Raw genomic sequence first — 25502 nt, 5'->3', positions numbered from 1 at the left:
GAAGAATTAGTTTTTCACCTCTTAAAGAAAGGGCTTCTTGGGGGTATATTTTATACTTATAATGATTTGCAAGACACAGGGAAGGGAGAGGTAGTTTTGAATGCTACCTTTCCCTATCCCGTCAAATAATGGGGAAATTATTTGATTTACTGTAACAAATATACTAGTGACTTACTCAAATGACGGAAGGCTCTTCAATGGGAAATTACAAAATTGCATGGGCAAACAAAGAATTTTCAATGGGAACAACTACTACAATGCACAAATAAATTAAATATTTCCATGGGAAAATGACTGAATTGCACAAACAAAGAAGATGGGGTTTCCCATGGGGAATCTCTATGACAAGACTGAAATATATATTTGGTTTATTGAATCTATTGCTGGGGGATCTATACTTACAAGAAAAGGGCTTTATGGATTTCAAAGGGCGCCAGGGCTTCACTGCAGGGACCATCAAGGGGGCAGTCAAGGCCTCTCTCTGTCCTCCAAAAAAGTCCTACTCCAGGTTCTGGTTTTTGCCCCAAGAGTAGGCCCAATTCTGCAAAGATGGTTCCAAATTTTGGCAGCTGCACAGCTCAAGATTTTCAGGTCGAGCCCCTCATTTCAGGTGGAGTAACCTATTTATTAGGCAGATGACATCAAAGATGTGTCATCCTTCTCGCACAACTGATAGGGCAGTAGTCAAGGGTTTCCTCCCCCTGTACAAGCTGGTAGGTCCAGAGAATGGGGGATTGATTTGAGAAGCCAGGGGAGGATACCTCATCCATCATATGCCAGAGACAGGGGGTTGGATCTGGATTTGTACATGGAAATCTCACATTATGATAAATGTCCTTTCTCATCATGTTATGTCACGTACTGCCACATTTCTAGATACTATATTTTTCAGGCAGTCGCCTAAACCTTGTTTGATGACCATGGGACCTTTTGGTGTGAAAATAGAGTTTTATGATATGATATGATTGGTTATTTATAACACGCTTAATACCCAGAGGTTTCTAAGCGTGGACCCGGGGATCAAACCTGTGTTGCTCCATGTCATCTTGCTTCAAGGCAAGCATGTTGCAACTGAGCTATCCTCTTGAGCTATCCTTCCCTCATTTATGCTCAAACTATATTACTGAAAAATCAGGCATTCAATGGGCGGGATACCTATCACCTGTTACACATTTTCTCACATTTTTATGATTGTCACATTTATGGTGAGGTCACAATGAATTTTTTTCTTATCACTTTTGGTATGTTGGTGTCACCAAATTCATTTTTGGTTGACCAGATGGGGCTTGCGGACAGCTTTCCAGAAATCTGCACATCAATATTCTGGTATGGATATTGTGGATATTACACAAATAAAAGCATATATCCCAATTGTACACAAAGGGAACTCAACTCTCTCCATTAACCTGCCCCCAGCTTTGCCATGTGTTGCTGTGACATCAAGAGGGGTCCTGTTTCAGATTAGACCACATTCCAGGAGCCTCAAATGCTAGATGCTAGCTCAGGCATGTTTTTTATTATGGCCTAAGTGCTTTGAGTCATATACTGCTGGAGAGCACCCATGCTTGAAGGGAACCTAGACTTACATTACCATGACAACTGGCTGTGAAGCCTCAGTTTCCATTTGGGAGAAATGCAATTAGAAAACAAGATTTGGGCCTACCTCTGTTGAAAGCAGTTTTTAACCAACCTTGGCAAATGTACAAAATCTGAACATGGAAATCCTTGAAAAAGTAATTTCCTACAATCAGTGATCACAGAAGGTCAACATAAATATGTATAAAGACTTTAGCTGTGCATTTGAATGCTGCAATAGTTCATTTTAAAGATACAATTGCAATGTTACTGGGTCAGTTTTCACTGTGCAACCTTTCAAACTGCTGCAATTTCCCATCTCCTTGTGGATTCTGAGAATTCCTTTTTCCCCTTGTGATCGACTCCTGATGAACAAACTGAAGTTCCTTTATTGCATATTTGCCCACATTTTGAGTATCATGTCTTTAATATACAGGGAAAATCAGATTTTGAATGCAATGATTTTGGCTATAGTGAGAAAACTCAATTCTGCAGTGCAAACTTGCACACAATCTGGTCATTCTTCTATTTACCCGCTGGATGCCGCCGTTTCTGCCAATATGTGCCGCCGTTTCTGTCAATATGGTCTCAGCCTTTCCAGACTTTTGGCAAAAGTATCAAGAGGTCTTCCCTTCATGTGTGGCAAGGAACATTTTCAGGCATGCCCAGACTTTGCCGCCTGAATTTGCTCCTTTTTGTTTAGGCATTGCAGGGCTTTATTTCCATGTGGATTCACAGTGGGCCTTTCATTGTGGGGAGCCCTCATACTGACTCTAGCATTTCTTTATCGTATTCAGGGTTATTTCACCCCACAGATGTAACATTTGTACCACATATACATACAAATTCATTATGACTTTTCTCATGAGAGAACAAAATAATACTTCTGTATTGAAAGAAAGACCAGCACTTGAGTGAGAAGAGTGAATGCTGAACATGTCGAGGACAAAACGAAAGATATGATTTATCAATGACAAAGCAGAAACACAAGAAGTCCCCTATTACAAGGTGAAGGCTACTGGAAGATGAGAAGCGTCATTCAAACAGTAAATCAGGCAAAAATATTGTAACTTCTACATATGTATACAAATAAACCGCCTCATCTTCTCAGTGTCCGCTCTGTCAGGAGGAACCAAAAAGCCCATTACAACCCCAAGCAGACAACCCCCAGTAGACCATGTGCCACCCATACACGCTTCCGCAGGCAGGTACTTGACATGATTAACTTATTTGATGTAGACTTTAGACAGACCAATAATGTGGATCTCTCCTGGTCTGATCACCACCGCCTTCATAATGTTGTGACATCCCTAACAATCCCACACATAAGGTAACAGAAAGGACAACTAAAAAACACAAGATCCTTCTTAGACAAATGAATGAAGTAAACAGATACAATTTTGAAGAGAACTTTGCCGCACTAAAGAAGGATAATAATGATGCGAACAGCCCCTCACCCTACCCCTCACCTCTACTGTAGAAATCACTAAGACCGAATATTGTTTTACCGTAGAAACAAATAAAATCTATGGCTCAGAACAACAACAAATGGTTCGATGACAAACCTGCCTCTGTCAAAGCGGTAGGCCGCAACCTACAGCACACATAATTAAAGTTTCTCAATGAACACAAGCTTAACAGGACTAGTGTAAGAAAGAAACACAATTATTCTCAGAACTGCACTTTTATTGTGCAATGCAACACCAAAGAAGTCTCCAAATATAATCAGAGCTAACATGTCCACAACAAATCAGTAATCAAACCAAGCCTTCAGAGAAACTGGCTAATACACTTGCTTGGGCCTTTGGGGATAAAATAACAATTCAAACCAAGATAGGTCACCAACCAAAATGTTGTGGAGTTCAATTCTATCACAACCTAGGGTCTAGTCAAAATCATTAGGAAACATAATCCTCCAGGTGAAAAATGTGACCAATGCCCAACCGCCTTGATCACAGAACTAATAGTTAACCCAGCAGAGCCATTGACCAATTTCTGTAATGTGTCATTGGCATTAGATAAACTTCTGATGCTCTTAAGGTTGCCTCTATAACACTGCTCCTAAAATTGTAGCAACACTGACCCAGAGATGGTATTGGGTTCTTTGGCCGACAATGATTACTTCGTGGTACGTTACCACAAATCAATTACACATTTTTGAGGGAATTGTGGGGGTAAGACATAAAATGTGGGTGGGGACAGTAACAAAAGGGAAGGTGGTATAGGGTGGGGGAACCCCCAATTGAAAATAAAATGTCAATGAAAAAAGTGTGGTAATTACATTGTGTTAAAGTAGCCCAAAGTAATTACTGTTGGCAAACGAACATGGAAACCCGAGAGACACCTGAAAACCTAAGACTCATATGTAAGAACCAATTTATTGATAAAATACTGCAAAAGATAACTGCCACCCAAGTTGTCCATCACAGTGAAGAGAATGTCTTACTTCATGAACACCAGTCTGGTTTTCTCTCTGTAATAGGAGTATAAAAACAAGACGACTTTCCATGAAACAGGGCATTTTAAAAGCTGTTCACAGCAACATACCAGCAGTTTTCAAACTGTTTGACCTGTCAACTGTGTACAACATAGTCAACCATCAGATGAGAATACAAAGAATCAAAGTGCACATGAGCATAGATGGTGCTGCTTTGTAGAGGATCATCAACTACTTATGCCTTCGCACCAGGAGAGGCAAAGTGGGGCCTAAACAAACTTCCCCTTGCAGTGCGGCGTCCCCAAATCCTCAAATTTGTCCCCAGAGCCATTTAATGTTCATATTAAGTGACTTGCAGATATCATCAAACCTTTTTCAACATTGTTCCAACTATATGCAAAAGACTCATATGTACAACTGAACCTGGAATCTGATAACAGCAACCCTCATATCACTGAATTCCTCAAGAAAATCCAGGATTGGACCATTGATAATACAATCTGCCTTAATGCTTCTATTAACCCTTCTAAGACAGAGATCACTTTGTTGGGGACCGATTCAGTCTACAACACTACTTTAAAAAAAATGATTTGATTTAGTGTAATAGTTCACAAGGAACTTTTCACTTAACGTCAATTACACACATTACAATTGTAAAAGCAAAGTTGCAAATTTACAGTTTATGCAACATGATAGAATCAATATTATTTCCTTAAAGATTGGCAAGTTAAAATCCCTAAGTAGTGGGGGAGGACACCATATGGTCTTACATCAATCAGGAGCTCTGAATACAGGCGATATCCACGCACCGCCTCAAATGCATGTATCTAGTCCATCTACCATACTTTGCTTTTGGCTTTGCCCAAAGAAGTAAGCAGCAAGTCCATACTGAAATCATGGTATTTAGTATTATTTTTGCATTTTTCAACCCATCTATCCATTGGAAGCTGAGCCTGTTGTTCATCACGTTTCAGCTGCCACCAAATAGATCCCTTTGCCGCCATTACAATTTTCGCCAGGAAGTTTAGATTTTTCCATATTGCAATAGCCACGAGTGAATGTAACCCGAGTGTGTACCTTATAACATGGGCCAGTACCACTTGCAGGAGCTTTTGGGCCTCATCACGAGTTGGGCGGTATCCCGGCTGTATTACTTCCGGGATACTGCCTGGGCTAATAGCGTTACAGCAAACTGGTCCGGCTCTGTTAGCACTGGATTAAGGGTTGGGCGGTAATGTGTATTCCCCATTCTCCATTGGGTCCATTGGACCCAATAGAGCATTTTCAGAGCAATTAGCGCATGGTAATAGCACCGCGTTACTTGTGCCCGAAAATGGCCGTTAATTTGGTGCATTTACCCCCAGTTTACAGCTGGGGGTAAAGGCTGCCAGACTCATGATTAGGCAGACCCTTAAATGTGGCAGCAATAATGTTACCACCTCATTTAAGGGCTACCGCCCAACTCGTGATGAGACCCTTAGTCTCTTAGTCTTAGTCTCTTCTCCAAAAGAGTCCCTCAAGAGGGTTTCTGCACCATAGGTAAGAACCCAGACTACTTTCTTGCAATAATATTCAATTGCTGGTTCAAGAAAATAAAATAATAGCCAAATTTCATTTTAATTTGTATAGTTTGGGCTGGCAATGCTGTGATTTTTAGCTTTTTACATTTAAGAAGCTCACTCACGCCTTTGGAATCAAACAAATAAAACCCAGGTAGGTATAATTGTCATCTCTTCCGAGCATGTTATTGCCCAAATACCATTTACACTTTCCATTTGGTCTTTTACTGTGTACACGAAAAACTTCGTTTTTAGCACACTGATGCAGAGGCCATTCACCTCTGTATAGTTTTCAAGGTCTACCAATTGGCGTGGTAGGATAATCAACGTATGGTCCATCAGCACCAAGCCGTCCGCGTAGAAGAGGTAATTCACGTGAGTTTTATCGATCTTTGATGGAAAACACTGGGTAGATGCAAAGGCCTCGCCAATGTCTGAAATTAAGAGATTAAAAAGTAGCGGTGCCAAAAGGCATCCTTGTTTCAACCCTCATTCACTTTTAATTCTGGCGGACAACCGTCCCTGCCTGTCCAATGTCACGCAAACGCATGTATCGTATGCAGGGCAATGAGTATGGCCAGTAACGATGGGGGGCAACCCCATAAATCCATCTTGGTCCACAATTTACTGCTTGAGAGACTATTGAAGGCCAGGGAGAAGTCAATGAATGCGATGTATAATGGCTTAGACCTCTCCATGCCTCCTTTTTGAGCAGGCTATGAATGAACCCATTAGCTACACTACCCCCTCAGAAAAACCTGTCTGAAAGACATCCAGTCTTCGGCTCTTTCTGGACCAGTTTCTAAGGTCTTGCAGCACCAGGCCCGAAATGTTTTTTGGTAGGATGTCTAACAATGATATCGGCCTATAATTAGCCGGCACAATGCACAACCCTTTTTCGTATATCAGTACTTTAATCGAGCTTAACCACAAGTCTGGTATCTTCCTCGTTGTAATCCCTCCATCAAAGATACTGTGCAAGAAATGTGCCCATATTTGTGGATTACCCTTCACAACGATTGCAGCCAGCCCATCTGGGCCCGGAGCCCTTGAGTTCTTGCTTTTGGAGATTAATTCCTCCAAGTCATCAATATCCCATTCCAGCAACCATGACACATCAATCTTCACCCCAGAAACAGTTTTACTCTCAGATCTAGATGTATATATGGCTTTAAAGTGAGCCATCCAGTTCTCCTCAGTAATAAGATTAATCTGAACGCTTGTTTGGTATCCCTCATCAGATTGTATAATCAACCAGAAATCCCTTGTGTTGTTTTGAGCAATTATCAAAAGAATATTTCGGGCATCTACTAGGAGGAGCTGGTATTTACGCTGGCGTAACCAACATTTGTAGGTGCATTTTAGGCAATGTTTTTGCCTCACATCATCGGCGCGTGCCAGTTTTAGTGCCCTTCGCATCTCTCTTTTTTTCAAAAAGACCTTGGAATCGTATGCGTGTTCATGAAGGGTCCTGGGATTATTTGATGTAAGCATTTTCCCATAAATTTCATCAAGAACCTATTGGTACGGGCTAAAGGTTAGCTCCTCAAAAATGGTCAAATCTGGGTACAAGTTTAATATAATGCTGTTAAACAAACATGTATTGCGCCTGTTCCAAGTCACCCTATTAGCTCCTGAGTTTAACTCCAAGAGATTAGGATATACTTCGTGTTCAGATTTGCCTGATTTCTCATTCCATTTCACCTTCAGAGGTAGATGGTGACTAACTTCTGTTTGTTCATTTGTCATCTCTTTAACAACCAAATATAGATCTTCTGATACAAAACAATAGTCAAGTATAGTGGCCTGGGTGCCTCTTACCCATGTAATGTGCATTTTCATGGCCCTTGACATTGCCGTTCGGTATACATAATTCCCATGTCTCCATTAAAGACATCCATGCAGCCACTGTTTTTCTCACAGCCTTCTCTGCCACTGACACAGTGTTTATGGTTCGTCCAATCAATACACTGTGCATTTATTTTGTTTTTTTTATTTATTGGTTATTTATATAGCGCCTATACACTTAACAAGCATTTCAAAGCACTCCAACGCAGGGAGGGTGAGAACAAGGATTAACATTCTTAGGGCTATCAGCGCCGCATTTAAGGGCTGGCCCTATCACGAATTGGGAGCTAAATGGGCTGTTTTACCTCCAGCTTTTTTCTGAAAATCCCCTGTTTTCGGTGGTATTACAGCTGACTGTATTAGCGCACAGTATTACCTCTGATCATTCCCCATAGGATCCAATGGGGAATGGGTATTTACCGTTAGCAACCAACACCGAGATCTGGCAGTAATACCGCCGGACCAGTGGGTGCTAACGCTATTACTATTGAGCGGTATTTCAGCTGGAACACCACCCCACTCATGAGGAGGCCCTTAGTTGCCATTGGTATATTCAGAATGGGCAATTGCTATACATTTAGTGGTACAACATAGGACAGGAGGAATACAAACTGTTACAATATATGACAAAAAATGTGCACTTACCTGGCGGTCGTTACAATAATGCAAGAGCTATACATGAAGAAAGGAGAGAGGGGAGGCGGGGTGTAGGGTAAGACGAACAGAGCAAATAAGTGCAAGAGACACATATAAGGAGAGGAAGTGGGTTAGAATGGGGCAATGGGGAGGCACACTATGCATATCCAGGCGAAAGTGGCTGCAGATGTAAAACGCCTAAATTCGATTTTTAGACAGGGCACACTAAACACAGGAAAAGCCATAAGTGGCTGCAGATGTAAAAATGCCTTTGTTCGATTTTTTTAAGCAGGGCCCACTAAAACAGGAAAACCATAAGTGGCTGCAGATGTAAAATGCCTAAATTCGATTTTTAAGCAATGCACACTAAACACAGGAAAACCATAAGTGGCTGTAGATGTTTAAAAGTCTAAATTTGAGTTCTTAAAACAAGCCACGCTAAAACAGGAAAACCATAAGTTGCTGCAGATGAAAAGTCATGGGTTAGCGAAATTAGGTGAACTGCCTACTCACTAATAAGTCTGCATGTGTGTCTTGAGTTCAATAGGATGTGCTGAGGTGGAGGCTGAGGATGGAGGGCGGCCATCCAGTCTAGCCAGGCCCCGACAGGCACAGACAAAAGCCTTAGCGAGGGCCTTCGAGGGGGGCAGCGGTGGCCTGCTGGCTTCAGTGGCTGTGTGCCTGATAGGCAGGGGCCCAGCCAATCAGTGGGCATGTAGGTCAGCTGTTCGACCCACGAAGAAGGTCCGCCATGTTGGAAGGGGCTCACAGCCCGGAGATGCAGGCAGCCAGGGTGCTGCATGTGGAGCCCAGAAGAGGCAGATGCTGCCAAAGCAGAGAAAAGAGCACAAAGGAAATTAAAGTGCTCTGGGGGACCTTATGTAGTGTGTGTCTCAAGGGGGTCTGTGGTCGCCTGCCGGCTATGGTGATTGTGTGCCTGATAGGCAGGGGACCAGCTAATCAGACCCTGCATATTATTACAATCTCTTCGATTGTATCCAGGAAGTCCCCCTGTGATATTTCCAAGGGATTCCAATAGAGATTTAGCAATAGTGCCACCCCTCTGGCCAGGAAAAAAAACTGATCCCACTTTAGCCTGAATAAAGGGATTTGGTCGGGCGACTATTGTTGTTTTCATACTCAAGAAATTACAAATCCCAACTAGGGAGCCTGAAGCTGGCCACCCCGCCTCACCTTTATATGCCGGGGACAAAAACAGGGTGTATCCATCCACCATCGGGGAAGTCAGGAGCCACATGTCACAAAACAAATCTACACCCACCAAACTCACGCTCTCTAAATGTGCAGAACCCCTGCAATTCCATGATAACAATTGCACTTCTCTAGATAATTGGTCACCAAGCACATTTCTATTGGCTTGAACTATGCCTCCTATTCAGAGCCACTGCTAACCAGCTCCAATTCTCACCCTTGTCAAGTCCCATACTTACCGCTGTCCTAGTAAGTATCTGTCTTTTCACATTTTCACCTCGAAAACACTGGATTTTAAGAGGTGGAACCGAGTCAGGGCAGAATGAATGCTGAAGTTTTGGCAGCATCACTCTTTGTGGTAGACTCTCCTGTTGTTTTGGGGTGAATTGAAAAATGTGAGATCTAATAAAGTCTGCCACCGTCAAAATCTGATCACTTACCAGACTTGACTTACAGTGAAGCACCACTTTATCTAAACCGTAGTCATTCCAGAATTCTATGTACTCTATATCGTGGGATACCAGTTGGGCCAAGGACGGGGCTCTCTTTAAAATACTGAGCATTGTTGATCTATTCAGAATCACTGTGTCTTGGGCACTCGACAATCAGATTTTCGTGCCAGGCACGGAACAGAGACAGCACTGCTCGATTTTAAGTCCTATATATCAAGTATAATCGACAGCGGGCGAGTCGTGGTACTAATGCTTCTCGACCTGTCCACTGTGTTCAGTCTCATAGACCACTTCCTGCTCATCAGAAGGTTGATCGAGTTTGGCCATCTTTCCAAATGTGCTGGCTCCTAGATGGAGTCCTTTCTCTCCTCCCATGTGACCAGGGTTGCTATCGAAGGTTTCCACACATCCCCCGTCCATCAGACCTGTATTGTCCCACAGGGAGCGTGCCTCTCCTCTACTTACACCAGGCCTTCTTTAGACCTATTGGACAGTATAGGCTTCCGCTATACAAACTATGCGGACGGCAACCAGGTCATGATGGAACTCTCAGGGGACTAAACCAAGGATACCCAGTTGGTAAATTAAATCTTTGCCTCAATCCAATCCTGGATAATAACACAATCATTGGCACTGAAACACAACAAGACAGAGCTGCTGATCCTTGGCTCAGGACCGAGGTTAAAGAAGTTGGTTGCCTCTTACAACTATTTCTGTATTGCTGGTTGTTCAATTCCAGTAGCCTCCCATGTTAAAGCCTTGGCTATATTTTTCGATTCTCAGCTCACTTTCGACAAACACATCACACATCTACAATCTGCCTGTGCCTGGCTGAACCCTCTACTTAGACCAATTCTCCCATATCTTTCTGTGGTGAATCAAGCTGCGATTGCCTCTGCACTTGTCCACTCCAAATTAGACTAGTGTAATAGTTTTAAGTCTGGCATGTCTGCCTCCAACATCAACAAACTACACATTTCTCAGAATGGTGCTGTTCGGGCAGTATGTGGGCTAGGCAAGTATCATCACATCTCTGATGTGAGACGAGACCTGCACAGGCTTCCAGTGAAAAATAAGGTACTCTACAAATCACTGACCATAATCCACAAATGCATGAATGGAGCTGCACCTAAATACATAGGAGCTCACATCCTGAAGGCACCGGTCTAGAGAGTCCTGCGATCTAACAATACTCACTGTTTATCCCTCCCACGCTACAAACTCCAGAAATACGAGGGTGCCTGCTTTGACTGCATGGAACGAACTCCCCCTGACCCTCAGATCCATTCGACCATCTGGCACATTCTTTGTGCGCTCTGAGGTCTCCCGGCATGCAGCGCTAAAAAAAACATAAAGTATAGTGCAATTAGGCGTGTGCACATATCAAGCTCTCAAGGTTGCCATTGGCTTTTCTCATTTCTCTTGGAACAATACAGCCTTCAATTGTATAATTGCGCACTTATGCGATCAAAGTTTTTGAGCATACATATTGAACAACTGGCACAGACTTAGGTGACCTTAAATGACAGTAAAATAATCTCTGAAAGGTCACAAAAGCAAATGGAAGGGTGCGACATCAAAATAAATTTGAGAAATGTTGATGTGTTTTTTTCGTGCTCTTCCTCCTTCCTGGGTGCTTTGAAATCATAACTTTTGTATTGGAGCATAAATACAATCTGATATGATGTGGCATTTTTTTTATTTTATTTTATTTGTATTTAATTGATTTAACAATTTTTAAAAAACAAAACTTTGCACATCCTTTTCATCTCTTATTATGGGGCATTTCTACAGCGCCTGTACATAAGTGTTTCTAGGCTGCTCCCCTCATTGAATGCTGGATGTGGTCAACTATCTGCTGAGATTGTAGCCCACAGAGGCGTCAATGGCCCAATTATGGAGGGCGAAAGTGATGCAGATAGTGAATTCTCATGCTTTTGCGAAGTCCGCAAATCTATCACTAAATTAGGTTGGGCTGTTGCGTCCCTAGCCGTCAAATACAGCATGCCTATGCCTCCTGAAGATGTAATGGCTTCTCAAGGCACTATGGGCCCAATTGAAGCACATGCTTTAGTGAGGGCGTAGGGCTATCACCAGCCTGCCCCTACCACCACACTGCCTTAATGGCATTCTCACCTGGCCTGTTCCTGTGGTGCGAACGTGATGTTTTTCAAGGAAAGATGATGTTTCCCCTAATGGGTGGCCAGACACAATGGTGTACTCATCCATCAAAGCAAAGATCAGGATGACTCAAGATGGACGCCATGGTGACGTGAAAGGGGCTTGGAGGGTAAGGGGATTCCATTCTCCTTTGCCGTGGTGGCATCTTTAGGGAGGCAGGAGAGGAAGGCGGGGTGCAGGTCCTGAGCAGAGGTAAGTTGGGGTGAGGTTTGGTGTAGGGCCGGTGTCAGTGTGCAGAATAGCAGTTTTTATGTGCCCTGGAACACACTTATTCTAGAAGATTCAGCATGGCTTTCAGGATACTGAATCGCTGGCACGCCCAGCCAGGTGGTAAACACTATTAATTCATGCCAATGTTCAAGTTGGCATGTCCAAGCCTGGCCATTTAGCTCAGGTGAAAAGGCAAGTGAAGATGATGAATTTGGTCTTTTACGTTTTTCGTATGTTTTACATAAACTGTGTGGGGACTTATAACGCTGTTTATTGTTTGGACATTCACATTTTTGCCTTAATTTACTCCGAACATTTCTTTTCCATATCCTTCTCTAAAGGAATTATTTTCATGATGTAAGTTGGGTGGAGGTAGAGTGGTATGAGATAGGGTGGCCTGGGTGGAGGTAGAGTGGTATGAGATAGGGTGGCCTGGGTGGAGGTAGAGTGGTATGAGATAGGGTGGCCTGGGTGGAGGTAGAGTGGTATGAGATAGGGTGGCCTGGGTGGAGGTACAGTGGTATGAGATAGGGTGGCCTGGGTGGAGGTACAGTGGTATGAGATAGGGTGGCCTGGGTGGAGGTCTAGTGGGCTGGATTAGACTAGAGGAGCAGGGTACAGTGGGTAGAGTGGAGTGAGGGTGATATGTTGGTAGAGTGGGGTGCAGTAGTATGGGTCGGAGTAGTATGGTTTGTGGAGTGAGGAGTGGCGGTAGAGTGATCGAGGTAGAGGTGCTGGTGGTTTAATGGAGTGGGGTGGGTCCATGTGGGATGGAGTGGGTTAGAGTGTAAGGTGGTGGGGTCGAATTTGGGGGAAGGTGGGGTAGAGTGGAGTAGGGTGGTGGTAGCATCGGAGGGGGAGGTGAAGTGGGTGAGAGTTGAACAGGTGTAGATTGAAGTGACATAGTAGAGTGTGGTGTGAATAAAGTTGAGTGTGTGACATAGAGTTGTTTGGTCTAGAGTGCGATGCACTAGGATCGATTCTGGGTGTAGAGTTGGGCGAGGTGGGGTCGGGTGGTGTGGGATGAGTGCAGAGTTTGGGTGAAATTTTGTAGGTTGGGTGAGGGTATAGCCTTGATGGGGTTGAGTAGTGGAATGGTCCCTGGGTTGGGTAGAGGTAGAATGGGGGAAGTTATTTGGGATAGAGTGTGTTGTGGATAGATGTATAAGGTGAGTGTACATGGGGCAGGTGTACATTGTGGTATGGTTGGATAGGCGAGGGTAGAGTGGCCAGAGGTAGCGTGGTTGGGGGCTGTTGTAGAACAGTAAGGTGGGTGGGGAAGAGTTGAGTGAGGGAGAACAAGTGGGGTAGTTTGAGATGAGATTGTGAGTAGAGTGGGTTGGAGTTGAGTAGTGTGAGGATGGGTATAGTGCCGGGGTAGGGATACAGTGGATAGGGTTAGAGTGGGTGATTTGGATGTAGAGTGAAGTGGGGATAGAGTTATATAAGGACATTCTTTGGTGAGGGTAGAGTCAGCTTGAGTGTGGTAGGGTTGGATGAGGTGTTAACAGAGGGTGAGGTGATGTAGAATGGGGTGGGGGCAGAGTCAGGTAGAGTAGTGGGTTGAGGTAGTTGAGGTAGATTTGAGTAGGGGTAGATTGTAGATGTCCTTGGAGCAGAGTAAGTTGAGGTGCGGTAGGGTGGGGTGAGGTTGGAATAGACAGGGTGAGGTGGAGAAGAGTAGGTGCGGTGGGGGTAGATTTGGTGTTAAGTTGTAGGATGAGATAGAGTTATGTGTGGCAAATTGGGATGAGTGTAGAGTGCTGTAGATGAGGACGGTTTCACGAGCAATTAACACTGATGTTTTTCATTCACTGATTCTGTCCTTGATTGAATTCTGGGAATATATATTTATTTTTCAACTCATGCACAGAATTCTCAACACAGGGCTGCAATTCTATGGGTACATATCAAATTGCGTCGATTCTGTTGCACAATCTTCCCTTCCAGCGATTGCCACATAGCACCAACTGCTAGCTTTGACTCAGCGGAAGTGGAAAAGTGTAAACCAGAGTGAACACTTTGCAACCTTGATCATCACCTGCCAATTATTCCTTCTCTCTCCTCCAACTCAACCGACGAGCTGGACGTGGTTGCTCTGCACCACAGCTTCCGCTTTTAGCACTTTTTGTGCATTTTATATTCATTTTATATTAATTTATATTCTATTTAGTTCATTTTAGAGGTCGCATTCTTTGCATCACTGGTGCCAGTTTTTCAATCTAATTTTCACATTCAGCTTGCTTTTAAAGTTAATTTTATTTTATTAATTTATGTCATTACATTTATTTTCAATTTTTACTTATGTTTCTCGTAAACCACTCCTGCGGTCTGAGTTTGCCTGGCCTCACGCGCTGCCTGCGGGGCTTGCACCCGGCAGGGCTGCTTTCATTTTACTTTCATTCTTGCCAGTGGCGTAACACAAAATGTGGGGGCCCCCCTGCGAGCCATGCTGCGGGCCCCTCCCCCCAACTCGGCAACAAATCATGGTTCATGCTACACTCTGGACCATCCTAGATTATCACGCTTGCACAATAGGCATGAACGTGCTGCTGAAGGGGTATGCCACACCCTGCACTAGGAGAAATATATAAATATGTGTTTTAATGCGTTACACAGCACACTTTCTGAGAGAAATTGGCTAAAAAGCCAGAGTGTTTGCAATTGTTTTGTAGGGTAACACCAATCCAATACATGCAAGTCACCAACAGTGCACAGGAACATTAATGCTTTGCTATTAAATATCCCATCCCACATTGAAAACATGTCCCACTGGCTGCACAATGTAGACCAGTGTAGACACATAATAACATTACAGTAAAGCATGCCATGGCCACATTTAGACACACCTGGACTGGTTGCACAAAAATGCCAGTCGATGCAATAACACTCATCAAGAAGAGAGCACACATTCAAGCCCACGACTCTGTGGCCTCTAACAACACGGACAAACTCTTGAAAATCTGCACGGAACTGATCAATCCTGTTGCGGTCTACACCTCTCCTGTTCCCTCCCAGGCCCTCTGTATGGCTCTAGCCTCTCACTTCTCTGCTAAAACTCAGGACATCCTGTCCACTATCTACTCTTCCTCACCCTCTTCCTCTCTCTGACCCCCTTTGGCCATCTCTACCTCCCCTCCTCCTTCCTCCTCTTTCTGTCTGACAACACCTGACAAGGTTTCTAGACAAGTCCAATCCATGAAAGTGTCGTTCAAACAGGTTCTCCCCTGCTCCTTGAGAACTATCAAGGACCATATTAACACCCTCGCTGCAGCCTTAGCCGATTTCTGTAATCACTCTTTCACCACTGGAACGTTCCCCTCTCCCCTTAAGCACTACCTTGTGCACCCACTCCTCAAGAAGTCGTCTGCCGATCCTACCTGTCCGGTAAACTATCGCCCAATCTCCATCACCCCTTTCCTGGGCAAACGCTTGGAAAAAAGCTGGCCATCTCCCAGCTTACTCTCCACATTGAATCTGTTGGCTGTCTCCATGACCATCAATCTGGCTTCAGAGCTGTCAGAGGCATGGAAACTGCTCTCCTGAACACCCAGATCTGCTCTCTAACCTTGATTCCAGCATTCATTCTGTCCTAATCCTCCATTATCTTTCCTCTACTTTTGACACAGTCAACCACACCATCCTGATCAACCGACTACGTGAGAACCTGGGTATCACGGATCAGGCCCTGGAGTGGCTGACCTCCTTCCTCTTGGACTTCCCCTCCCAGGTCCAACTTGGTCCATTTCTCTCCGCCACCTCTCTCTCTACCTGTGGCATTCCCTATCCTCTCAACCTCGTTTTTCAACCACTACTTGGCCACTTTGGCCCACCTGATCTCTACCTTCTCCTCTAACTTTCAGTGTTATGCGGATGGCACTCAGCTTTGCTTCAGGCTCCTCTCATCTCTCGCTCATTCCTGACTGTCTATCCGTGATTCAGGATTGGTGCGCCTCCAACGATCTCTGCCTAGTGCCAGTAAGATGGAGATCCTTCTCATTGGGAATGTAGCTGTAACCCTACAGTCCCTTGTTCTCCTTGCACTACCCAGAGCTGCACTGCCCTGGCTACACTTACTCAGAAACAATCAAAAGGGAATGCCTGATTCAACACCTGGTCCTTCAGGCTCAACTTATCACAAAACTCTACACAATGGACCAGTGGAAGAGGGGGATGGCCTCTTTTAATAAGTTTGTCTTTTCATAAATACCGTCTGACGCGAGAGGAATTGGAGTCGAGAAAGAAGACGCAAGCCAGGGCACGAGAAGTGAAATAGTGATCCCGGTGCACCTATTTTTTGACTAGGCACCAAAGAAGTGGTCGCCTGATAAAGAAGACACTTGGTGGAAATTGAATTAACATGGCTATTGGGAACCACATGATGTTAAAGAAAGATCCCTGATAGAGACGAGTTGATTCTGATATGAAAAAGATGACATGCTAGCTGGATGATCGAGTGTTCCACTGCTTGATTCTGATCCAGACTCTGGTGGTTTTGTACCTGTAGGCGAAGGTGGATAAAATCCATAGTCTGATTCACCCCCACAGATTACACAGCAGAGGTGCTGTGGCTCACCCTACCAAACGAGACTGTACATAGAGAGGTTGCTGTCTCTCCCGTCCTGAAGAAGGTTGCTTCATTAGGGGGCTTAAAATGTAGTCCAGAGACAACTGAAACACGTGTCGATGATATCTGTGAGATTAGAGCTACACAGACTGAGTTACCTTTTAGAAGATACAAGGAACTCGATTGAAAGGCGACATTAGATTAGGGTGACCAAATGTGAATGGTCAGAAAAAAAGTGAACATGAGTTATGAGTGGAATGTAGAATGAAAGTGAGTGAATGGTAGGAAAGTGGAAATGTAAGTCGAACCTTGCTTTGTAGCGAGTATGGTAATGTTTTCAAAACTTTGGTCCAATAATTGACTTTTCGAAAAATATTGTGTAAAATTGAAGTTTAAAATGTTTGTTTTAAATTAAAGTGAATTTATATCAATGCTGAAAGAATCGGTTTGTCGGTATTTAAGAAAAGACAAACATATTAAAAGAGGCCATCCCCCTCTTCCACTGCATTTACTCAGAGCATTACTGACCTGTTTTCCCATCCCTTCTTCCTTGTACATCCCCCCTCCCTTTGTCCTTGCATTTCTTGTTCTCGCACTTGCATGATCTGAATGACACAAGGCCTAGTAAGATAATTTGTCTTATCCTCCCTCTATCTTCCCTCCCTTTCTTGTCGCGCCTAGAAACACATGTGTACAGGTGTGTAATAATAGACTTATATCATATTTTATCACAGATGCCCCAAAAAATATACAATGCTGCAGTAAGAATTGGATAGACTGGCAGCACCCAAATGCCAGTCTAGCCAGGTAATTACACTTAGCAGGACTGCTTTATCAGAAATGCCCAGTTAAAAAAAAGTCATACCAAACTGAGGAATAACTAGACTGGCTGCACCAAAATGCCTCTCTAGCCACTAATATCACATATCATGCCTGCTTAGCCTGGACATGGACAAGCATTATGATTTATCGCACAATCCCGCCCCCCACTCATCCGCCTTCCCTCCCATGCCCTACACCAACCTCCAAAATCAGCTCATTGGCCCAGAATTACCTTCACGTCCCTCTTCCTTGTCCCAGAGCTTACGTTTGAGGCTCATTGCCTCATGGGTAAGTGCTGGGATGAGGAAGAGTGGGATTAGGAGTAATGAAGATACAGGTAGCTAAATCAGGCATTACCTCCATGTACCTCTACCTCATCTTAGTACCTGTGTATGAGACATAGTGCCTCATACACAAGTACTGCCTCATACGCAAGTACAGGGACGAGGAAGAATAGGGCTAGGAGTAATTATAATTACCAATAAGTAATTAAGGCATTAAACACAAGTAGGGGCTTAACAATATTGAGTTGACTGGGCTGCAGCACTCACCCCCAGAAATGTTGGGCCATGTTGACTCAACCTGGCTGACCTACAGAGCCGTTGCCAGACAGAACAGGACACAGATGTTAAACGGCACCTGGGTTTCGCTGTTAACAAGGTCCCAGCAATTACTAACATAAAGCATTTCACTGTTAGTACCTGCATTCAAATAGCAATTTAAATTGTGATGTGGGCTAAGTACTTTCATGCCAGGGAAGTGACTGGAAAGGTAAAAAGGGAACAGGAGACTGTTCATTCTCACAGCAGTTCATAAGTGGGTGCTTTCACACTTAAAGGAGAGAGTTAACCGCTTGTAACATTGAAGCTGTACTAGAATAGTCTCATTAAAATGCGTAAAGAAGTTAGATGCCCCCAAACAAATAAGTGTGCCCCTCCCCCATTGCCTGTGAAGTTAGCGCCTCTCCCAACATTTCAAGGATCAGCCCCCCGAAATGTGAGTTTTATTGTGCCCCTGAACACAAGCACACACACCATTCAGCATATACACGTACACACACCCAGCCATCCATACATTTAAGTGTGCACTCTTTCACCATACAGGCAAACCCAGTCGCGCCTTGAAACACTTGTGTATAGGCACGTTATAAATGCCATATCATATCATATCCATACATTTAAGTGTGCACCCTTTCACCATACAGGCACACACACCTAGGCACCCACCCACACATTTAAGTTTGCACCCTTCTCCCATACACTCACACAGGCAGCCACCTATACATTTAAGTGTGCACCCTTTCACCATGCAGGCACACCCAGGCAGCCACCCATACATTTAAGTGTGCACCCTTCCCCCCTACACTCACACAGAGAGCCACCTATACATTTAAGTGTGCACCCTTTCACCATGCAGGCACACCCAGGCAGCCACCCATAAATTTAAGTGTGAACCCTTTCACCACACACGCATGCTCCCAGTCACCCATACATTTGTGTGCACCCTTTCACCATACACTCACACAGGCAGCCACCTACACATTTAAGTGTACACCCTTTCACAATAAACTCACACACGCACAAGTCATGGGTTTGAGGAGCCCTATTACTTCAAAAAGAAATTTTTCCTTTTTTGAAATCACTCTGACTTCATAAAGAAATTATTTCCATTAAGGACAAACTATTTCGTTTTGAAGTCATGGGGCTCCCCCACCCCATGATATGGAGGCCTCCAGCCTGGGGTCTTCCATGTCATCGGGTCGAGGGAGCCCTCGGACTTCAAAAAGAAAGTTTCTTTTTGTAGTCACTCTGCCTTCATAAAGACATGATTTCTGTCACAGAATTAATGTCTTTATGAAGGCAGAGTGATTTCAAAAAGAAATAAAAAATTGAAAAAAGATATTTTTTCATTTTTTCTCTTCAAGTGGGGCCCCCTCCCAGGACATGTGCCAGCGTGGGCCCCCCGCCCCGCGGGGGCTGTGGGGGCCCCTGTTACGCCAGTGATTCTTGCACTCACCTCGCAAGTCTTTCCTCGCTGTTGCTGCCTTGTACCGGAAGCCGATTGGCTCCTGGCGACAGTATGTGCCTTTCTTCTTTGCCTCCCTCACGGAGGCGCAGCAGAAGCGCCTTGCCAGTGCCGAAGTCCAGCAAAAGTCCTGCCCATCAGCGCTACAGATGGCATCCCCTTTCATTCTGGGCTGAGTTACTCCTGCATGGCTTTGGTGTTACTGGACCCTATGGACACTATCTTCCCTGTCAATTGGGTTGGTCCTGTCAAGCAGGTTGTCGCTGCCTGTGGGACGGCTGCAGCTGCTGTTAGATGTTTCATTTTTAACACGCGCTCCCTCACGTCTTGCCGTGTTACAAACTCCTCCATGAACACTGGCCAGATCTAGTATGTGTCACAGAGACATGGCTTCATGCCTCCTCCGCTCCCCTGGTAGTAGAGGCCCTTCCCGCTGATTATTCCATTCTTCACCTCGACAACGACTCATCCCAATCACAGACAAGATCTTCAAACGCGCTACAGTAATCTTGTGCTCAGCGATTTTGACATGCATCCGAATGTCCCTTTGGATCGCCAGGCGGCTCGGCTGGTTGCAGCCCTCTCCGACTTTAATATTTGTGAACAGGTCCTGGGCCCCACGCATTCAGAGGGTAACTCACTGGATCTTCTGTTTGCTCCACCTGCCCTGTTCTCCATTTTCCCGCTTTCATGGTGTCATGGTCTGATCGCAGGATCACAACGTTAATGTTCAAGTTGCGTCCTGTGAATACGGTTCCGGTCCTTCATCGTCCTCCATCTCGCTGCTGGTTCACTGTCTCTAGGGTTGACATCCCTTCTAACGTCAATAGTTTTTTTGGCTTCCAATAGCTCCCCTGATCTTTCATCTTTTTCCGCTGCCATGACCTCCACAGCAGACCTACTGGCTCCTCTTAAATCAGTCAAGCCTCGGGTCAGCCTTTTGAGCTGTGGTTTACACCTGAGCACTCTGCTCTCCGCCTTCTTCGCCGCCAGGCGGAACCTAACTGGCAAGGCTCGGATTGCCCTCACGCCCATGTGGCGCTGTGTAAAGCCTCTGCTGCCTATCAGAGAGCTATCATGAATGTAAATTGCATTCATTACACTTCACGGGTTATTTTATCTGTTAACTCGCCCCGTGAACTGTTTAAATTAGTTCAGTCCCTTTCCTTAGTTGCCCCCCTCACGTCCGGTGGTAACCTCCCAAATGCTGTGCAATTCTTTATCCTTCTTTTTTCAAGCTAAGATTGCCTCTATCCGCCAGAAGATTTTGGATCTTGGTGGCTCCCCTTGACGACCAGCTCTTTCTCAGAGTCACCCTGTGCCGGCCATGGTCTGGGAGAATTTTCCTTGATTTCTGGCGCCTGACAATATCTTTGCTACCCATAGTCTTGAATCAGCATCCCTGGTTGATGCCATCCCATTTGCCATTCTTAAATAGGTCATCCCATCTATTGCTCCTGTTCTTACTGTGGCTATTAATTCTTCCTCCTCTTCTAGTTTGATCCCCGCTATCTTGAATCACTCTTTGGTTATTCCTTTACAGAAAAAACCTCACTTGGATCCCCTTCTTTTGTCTAATTTCCAGCCTATTTCTTTGCTTTCATTTCCCATGAAACTTCTTGAGGCTTAAGTCACCCCTTTGCTTTGCTAATTTCTAGAGGATTCTGGGTTTCTTGACCCATTCCAATCTGGCTTTTGCCCCAACCGGGGAACCAAGTCCGTTCTTGTCTCAGTGGTTGATGACCTTGCCCAGATGGCTGTTCTAGGCGGTGTCAGTGCACTGATAATATTAGATCTCTCAGCCGTATTTGACACAGTCGACCATGCTATCTTGGTCAACAGGCTTGCCTCTGCAGTCATCACTGACTCTGTCCTCAATTTGTTTCGTTCCTTTCTCTCTGACTGTTCACAGTCCATTTTCCTCTGCCTCTTTAAGTCTTCTGCTACTTTTGGTGTCCCTCAGGGGTCTGCTCGTTCTCCTCTTCTTTTCAATTTATATATTCAACCTCTAGTTAAACGTATTCAATCTTTCCAGTTTCGGTGCTATTCCTATGCAGATGACACTCAGGTCCTGATGCACCTTCATTTCTCTCTCCCCTCTATCTCCTTCATCTGCCATTCTTGCTTGCTTGCAATCCACACCTATATGTCAGACAATTAGCTGTGTCTCAACAGTGACAAAAGGGAGGTGCTGCTAATTGGGTCGACCACGGTCTGCCCACTTTGGTCTGTTGACTTCTGGCCAGCTGAGCTGGGCCCCCTTCCTACTCCCTGCCGGGTTGTTAAGAACTTGTGGGTTAAGCTGCCCGCCTCATTGTCAATAGAGCCCTTGGTGAGTGCAGTCTGCCAGGAGGTTCACTTCAAACTGCGTACCCTTCGGCATGTCCTTCCCTTTCTGCCCCTTTACCTTCGCCCTTTGGTTTTGTCCACCTTTACGTCTGGCTCTCTTGATTACTGCTACACAATTTACCTGGCCCAGCCAGTCTATCTTCTCCAACGCTTGCAGATGCTGCAGCTACGGTAGCCTTGGGACCCCCAAACCCCCGCCTTTCATCTGCCTCTTGTCACCTTACCTTGCTTTATTGGCTACCAGTGTCCCAGCGAGTGGATTTTAAGGGCCTATGCATTGTTCACCGGACTTTTCCATCAGACTGGGCCTGAGTAGCTAAATGATACAAATGTCCTTATGTCCCTTCACGCCGCCACTGCTCCTCCTCAGCCTATCTGATCTCCGTTCCTCGCTTCAAGCACTCCCGTGTTGGGGGAGTGCTCTTTTTTGGTGGCTGCTGCTCGCCTTTGAAATGCCCTTCCTCTATCCCTTCACGAGCTTTGCAATCATTTGGCTTTCCAGCATTCTCTTAAGCACTTCTTTTTTTTTAGTTCCCTTGACCCCCTCGTGCAACTAGTCTGTATAGCGCCAAGATGCCCTAGTTGGTGAACACTGCGCTTAATAAGTGATTTAACATAACATAACCTTTCCAAAACGGAATACCTCCTCGTTTGCCTCCTCCCAGATACAAATCTGAACTCAGCCTTTGCATCAAATAGCTTGCTAGAGAGAACCACAACTACACCTCCTACGAAACATCCAACACATCCTTTCTCCTGATGAATTCTGCACCAAAGTCCAAGCACTGGTTCTCTCAACAGCTGGACTATGGCAATGCTAGTCTCACTGGACTTCCCAGCAGCACTCTTGCCCCCCCCTGCAAGCCATAAACCATTCCCACATCACCCCAGCTCTTGCCCATCTCCACTGGCTTCCTGTACCCCAAGGAATTGCCTTAAAATGACTTGGCATTGTTTTCAAAACCATCCACCACAAAACCACATCTTACCTTCATGACAAACTCAAACCCATCACCCACACAAACACCAGACAAGAAAGTCAGGTTCTCCTCCACATTCCACTCTGCAAACATGCACACAAAAGCAAGCATTGGGCACCCAGGGCATTGAACACCATACTTCTTCAGATCTGCACAGTGCCCTCCATCGCCACTTTTAGTAAGAGCTTGAAAACATACCTGTTTCCCCACACGTAATCCCACAGCTCCATCTCCCCTGCTACCACGTCTACCCTAATTGTTCTATCCTATCCTGACAACATGTTGTAACTTCTGTCTCACCTCCTACAATGTTTAACCTTTCAACCCATTCTGAGACCCTCTTCTTACAGCCAGTGTTGAACAAAAATTCTGATAAATTAAATGAATAAAAATACCTACAACATTAGTTGGTTTGACTTTGTGGCAAATAACGCATGCCTACACATTTAGAAATGAGTAAAAGTCCTTTGGAGAATTTGATATTCACAGCTACCCATGCATCATCAGTTCCGAATCAATAAACAGTAACAAGCGGCATTGGGACGACAAATGAAAATTGGAGGTTTTTACATTTTAAACTATTTGTAGAAAGACATTGGCCCTCATTACGACCCTGGCGGAATTCGCGGTGCTAAATGCACCGCGGAGCACGGCGGAAAGCTGCCGATAGCGCCATGGGGGTTGGCGGATTTTCCACCCCATGCCGACCTTGGCGGAGCGGTAAATCCCCAATCCCCATTTTGCCCTTCCCCATTCCCATTCTTGCCCCATAGGGTATAATGGGAGTGGGGAAGGCGTTAATTACGCCACCGTAAAGTACGGTGGCGTAATTAACAACGAGGTCCCTTAGCGCCATGGATTTCTCCGCCCGGTAAAACCAGGTGGAGAAAGGCTCCATGGCGCTACGGGAACTCGTAGTAGGGCGGACGGGTCCGCCACGATTACCGCTGGCGGTAACCCACTCCGCCAGGGTCGTAATGAGGGCCATTGGGCCTCATTCCAAGTTGGGCGGTAAGGGATACCGGGCACCGTTAAGGAGACCGGTGCCGGTAATCCCTTACCGCCCTACTACAAGGTCCCTTAGCGGGTCCCTCCATTAACGCCTGGTCTGACCTGGCCCTTTTAGTGTTCACGGAGTTCCTTCAGATGTTTTTGTGCTTGTTTAACATGGCCGTTTAACTGCAGCGACTACTCCAAGGTGGTCAAAGGAACACCAATCGAACCTGGCCATTTCTGTATCTTGTTTTTTGTTGTTGCGAGAAGTGGAACTGAACAGGTGTTAAAAGTGATTCGGGAACCAGAAAACTGCAGATGTGTTGTCATTATTGAGCAATTCATTGTTGTTAGTGCCAAAAAAAATCTCCTTTCGCCTCTCCCTTCCCCGGCATGAGGAAATCGACTCATTATTTGCAACCTTAGGTGTCCTCATCTTGAGTCGTGATGCAGTGCTAGCAGTGAAGACAGCGAGCGTGAAGTATTGCTTGAAGTACATTGCTCTTGGGTCGTTTTCTGATCTTAAATTTCTTCTGTTTTACAGGCCGTCCGTTACACCGGGGAAAAGACCCTGGAGGCTTTTACGGAGTTTTTGGAACAGCAAATACAATCGAAAGTGGACCAAGAGGTAAGGAGGCCTACTGTGCTGAAGGTTCCTTCCAATTTGCCCATGACAGTTCTACAAGGAGGTCATAGGCAACACGAACCTCCAATTAGGTGTGGTGCCAAGATCTAAGCCTGCTCGGGGGTTTCCCCAGCTAATTATCCTTACATTAAGCTGGGGTCGGCTGGAAAGAGTAGGGAATCAGTCACAACAATGGGTTTGAGGAATGCCATTCTTTTTGCTTCTTCCTCTGAGGTTTGGTTTGACATTTACTAAACTACCCGGGGGAAGTGGTTGATTTCACGAAATGATAAACGTTAAAAGTGGAGATTTGATTTTTCTCCATAAAGTGTAACCAATCAAGCTAGCCTTTGGGTGTGGCATGTTAAGAACCAAATATATTTCTAAATTCACTGTGCCTAAAATGAGTCATGAGGTCCATTCAATGAAGAAAGGTAACAGGCACACTAACGTGCTGTTGTATGGCTGTCTTAGTTCAGTGGTACTAAATTAACTCTGTTCATCCTTCTTAACCGCTCTCTCGTTCAAGCTCCTCCCCATCTCACAGAGGACGGGCGTTTCAAGCAAGTGACAGCCATTGCATTCTCATGTCAATATTACATTCATACCTCATTTCTTGACTCTCTTTATCAACCTGTAAAAGTCTTATCAAGACTTAGTTTTGTGCCATCAAATCCCATTCTTAGTATCTTCTTCTAGGTTTCTAGATGGATATCACTTATTGACATATGTTGGCCAATCAGGCATAACTTGTCTGAGACCAGCAGGCTTTGGAATAGAAATCAATATAGCTTGCCTTTGGGTAGGCCCCACAGCTTGAGAAGATATTTTAAAAGTGTTGCACGTTGGAATGCATTTAATATTGGTTTGAGGATGGACAAATGCATTGGGAGAGTGGCATGCATATTGTAATACTAGGTCTTCACTTGGTGATAACCCTGTCAGGGATGTGCCAGGGTTATACTTTCTGCCTACAAACGAAAGACAAAAAACAGTCCAAGTATGAGGCTGCAGATCAACTTGGCCTAGCT

The 25502-nt window shown here is 44.9% G+C and overlaps 1 protein-coding gene across 1 annotated transcript in view; it reads left to right on the top strand.

The window, feature by feature from the left end:
• PDILT (protein disulfide isomerase like, testis expressed) overlaps nucleotides 1–25502 on the top strand; it is a 286134-nt gene that overhangs the window by 147558 nt on the left and 113074 nt on the right. The window contains exon 10 of the mRNA XM_069646703.1: nucleotides 24391–24474. Coding sequence (XP_069502804.1) covers nucleotides 24391–24474 — 84 coding nt within the window. The remainder of the gene's footprint in view (nucleotides 1–24390; nucleotides 24475–25502) is intronic.

This window comes from Ambystoma mexicanum, chromosome 2q (assembly GCF_040938575.1).
Source record: "Ambystoma mexicanum isolate Mex_15411 chromosome 2q, UKY_AmexF1_1, whole genome shotgun sequence".
NCBI classification, from domain to species: Eukaryota; Metazoa; Chordata; class Amphibia; order Caudata; family Ambystomatidae; genus Ambystoma; species Ambystoma mexicanum.
Note: the sequence above shows the minus strand (reverse complement) of the source record. Positions and strands in the feature narration are given on the sequence as shown.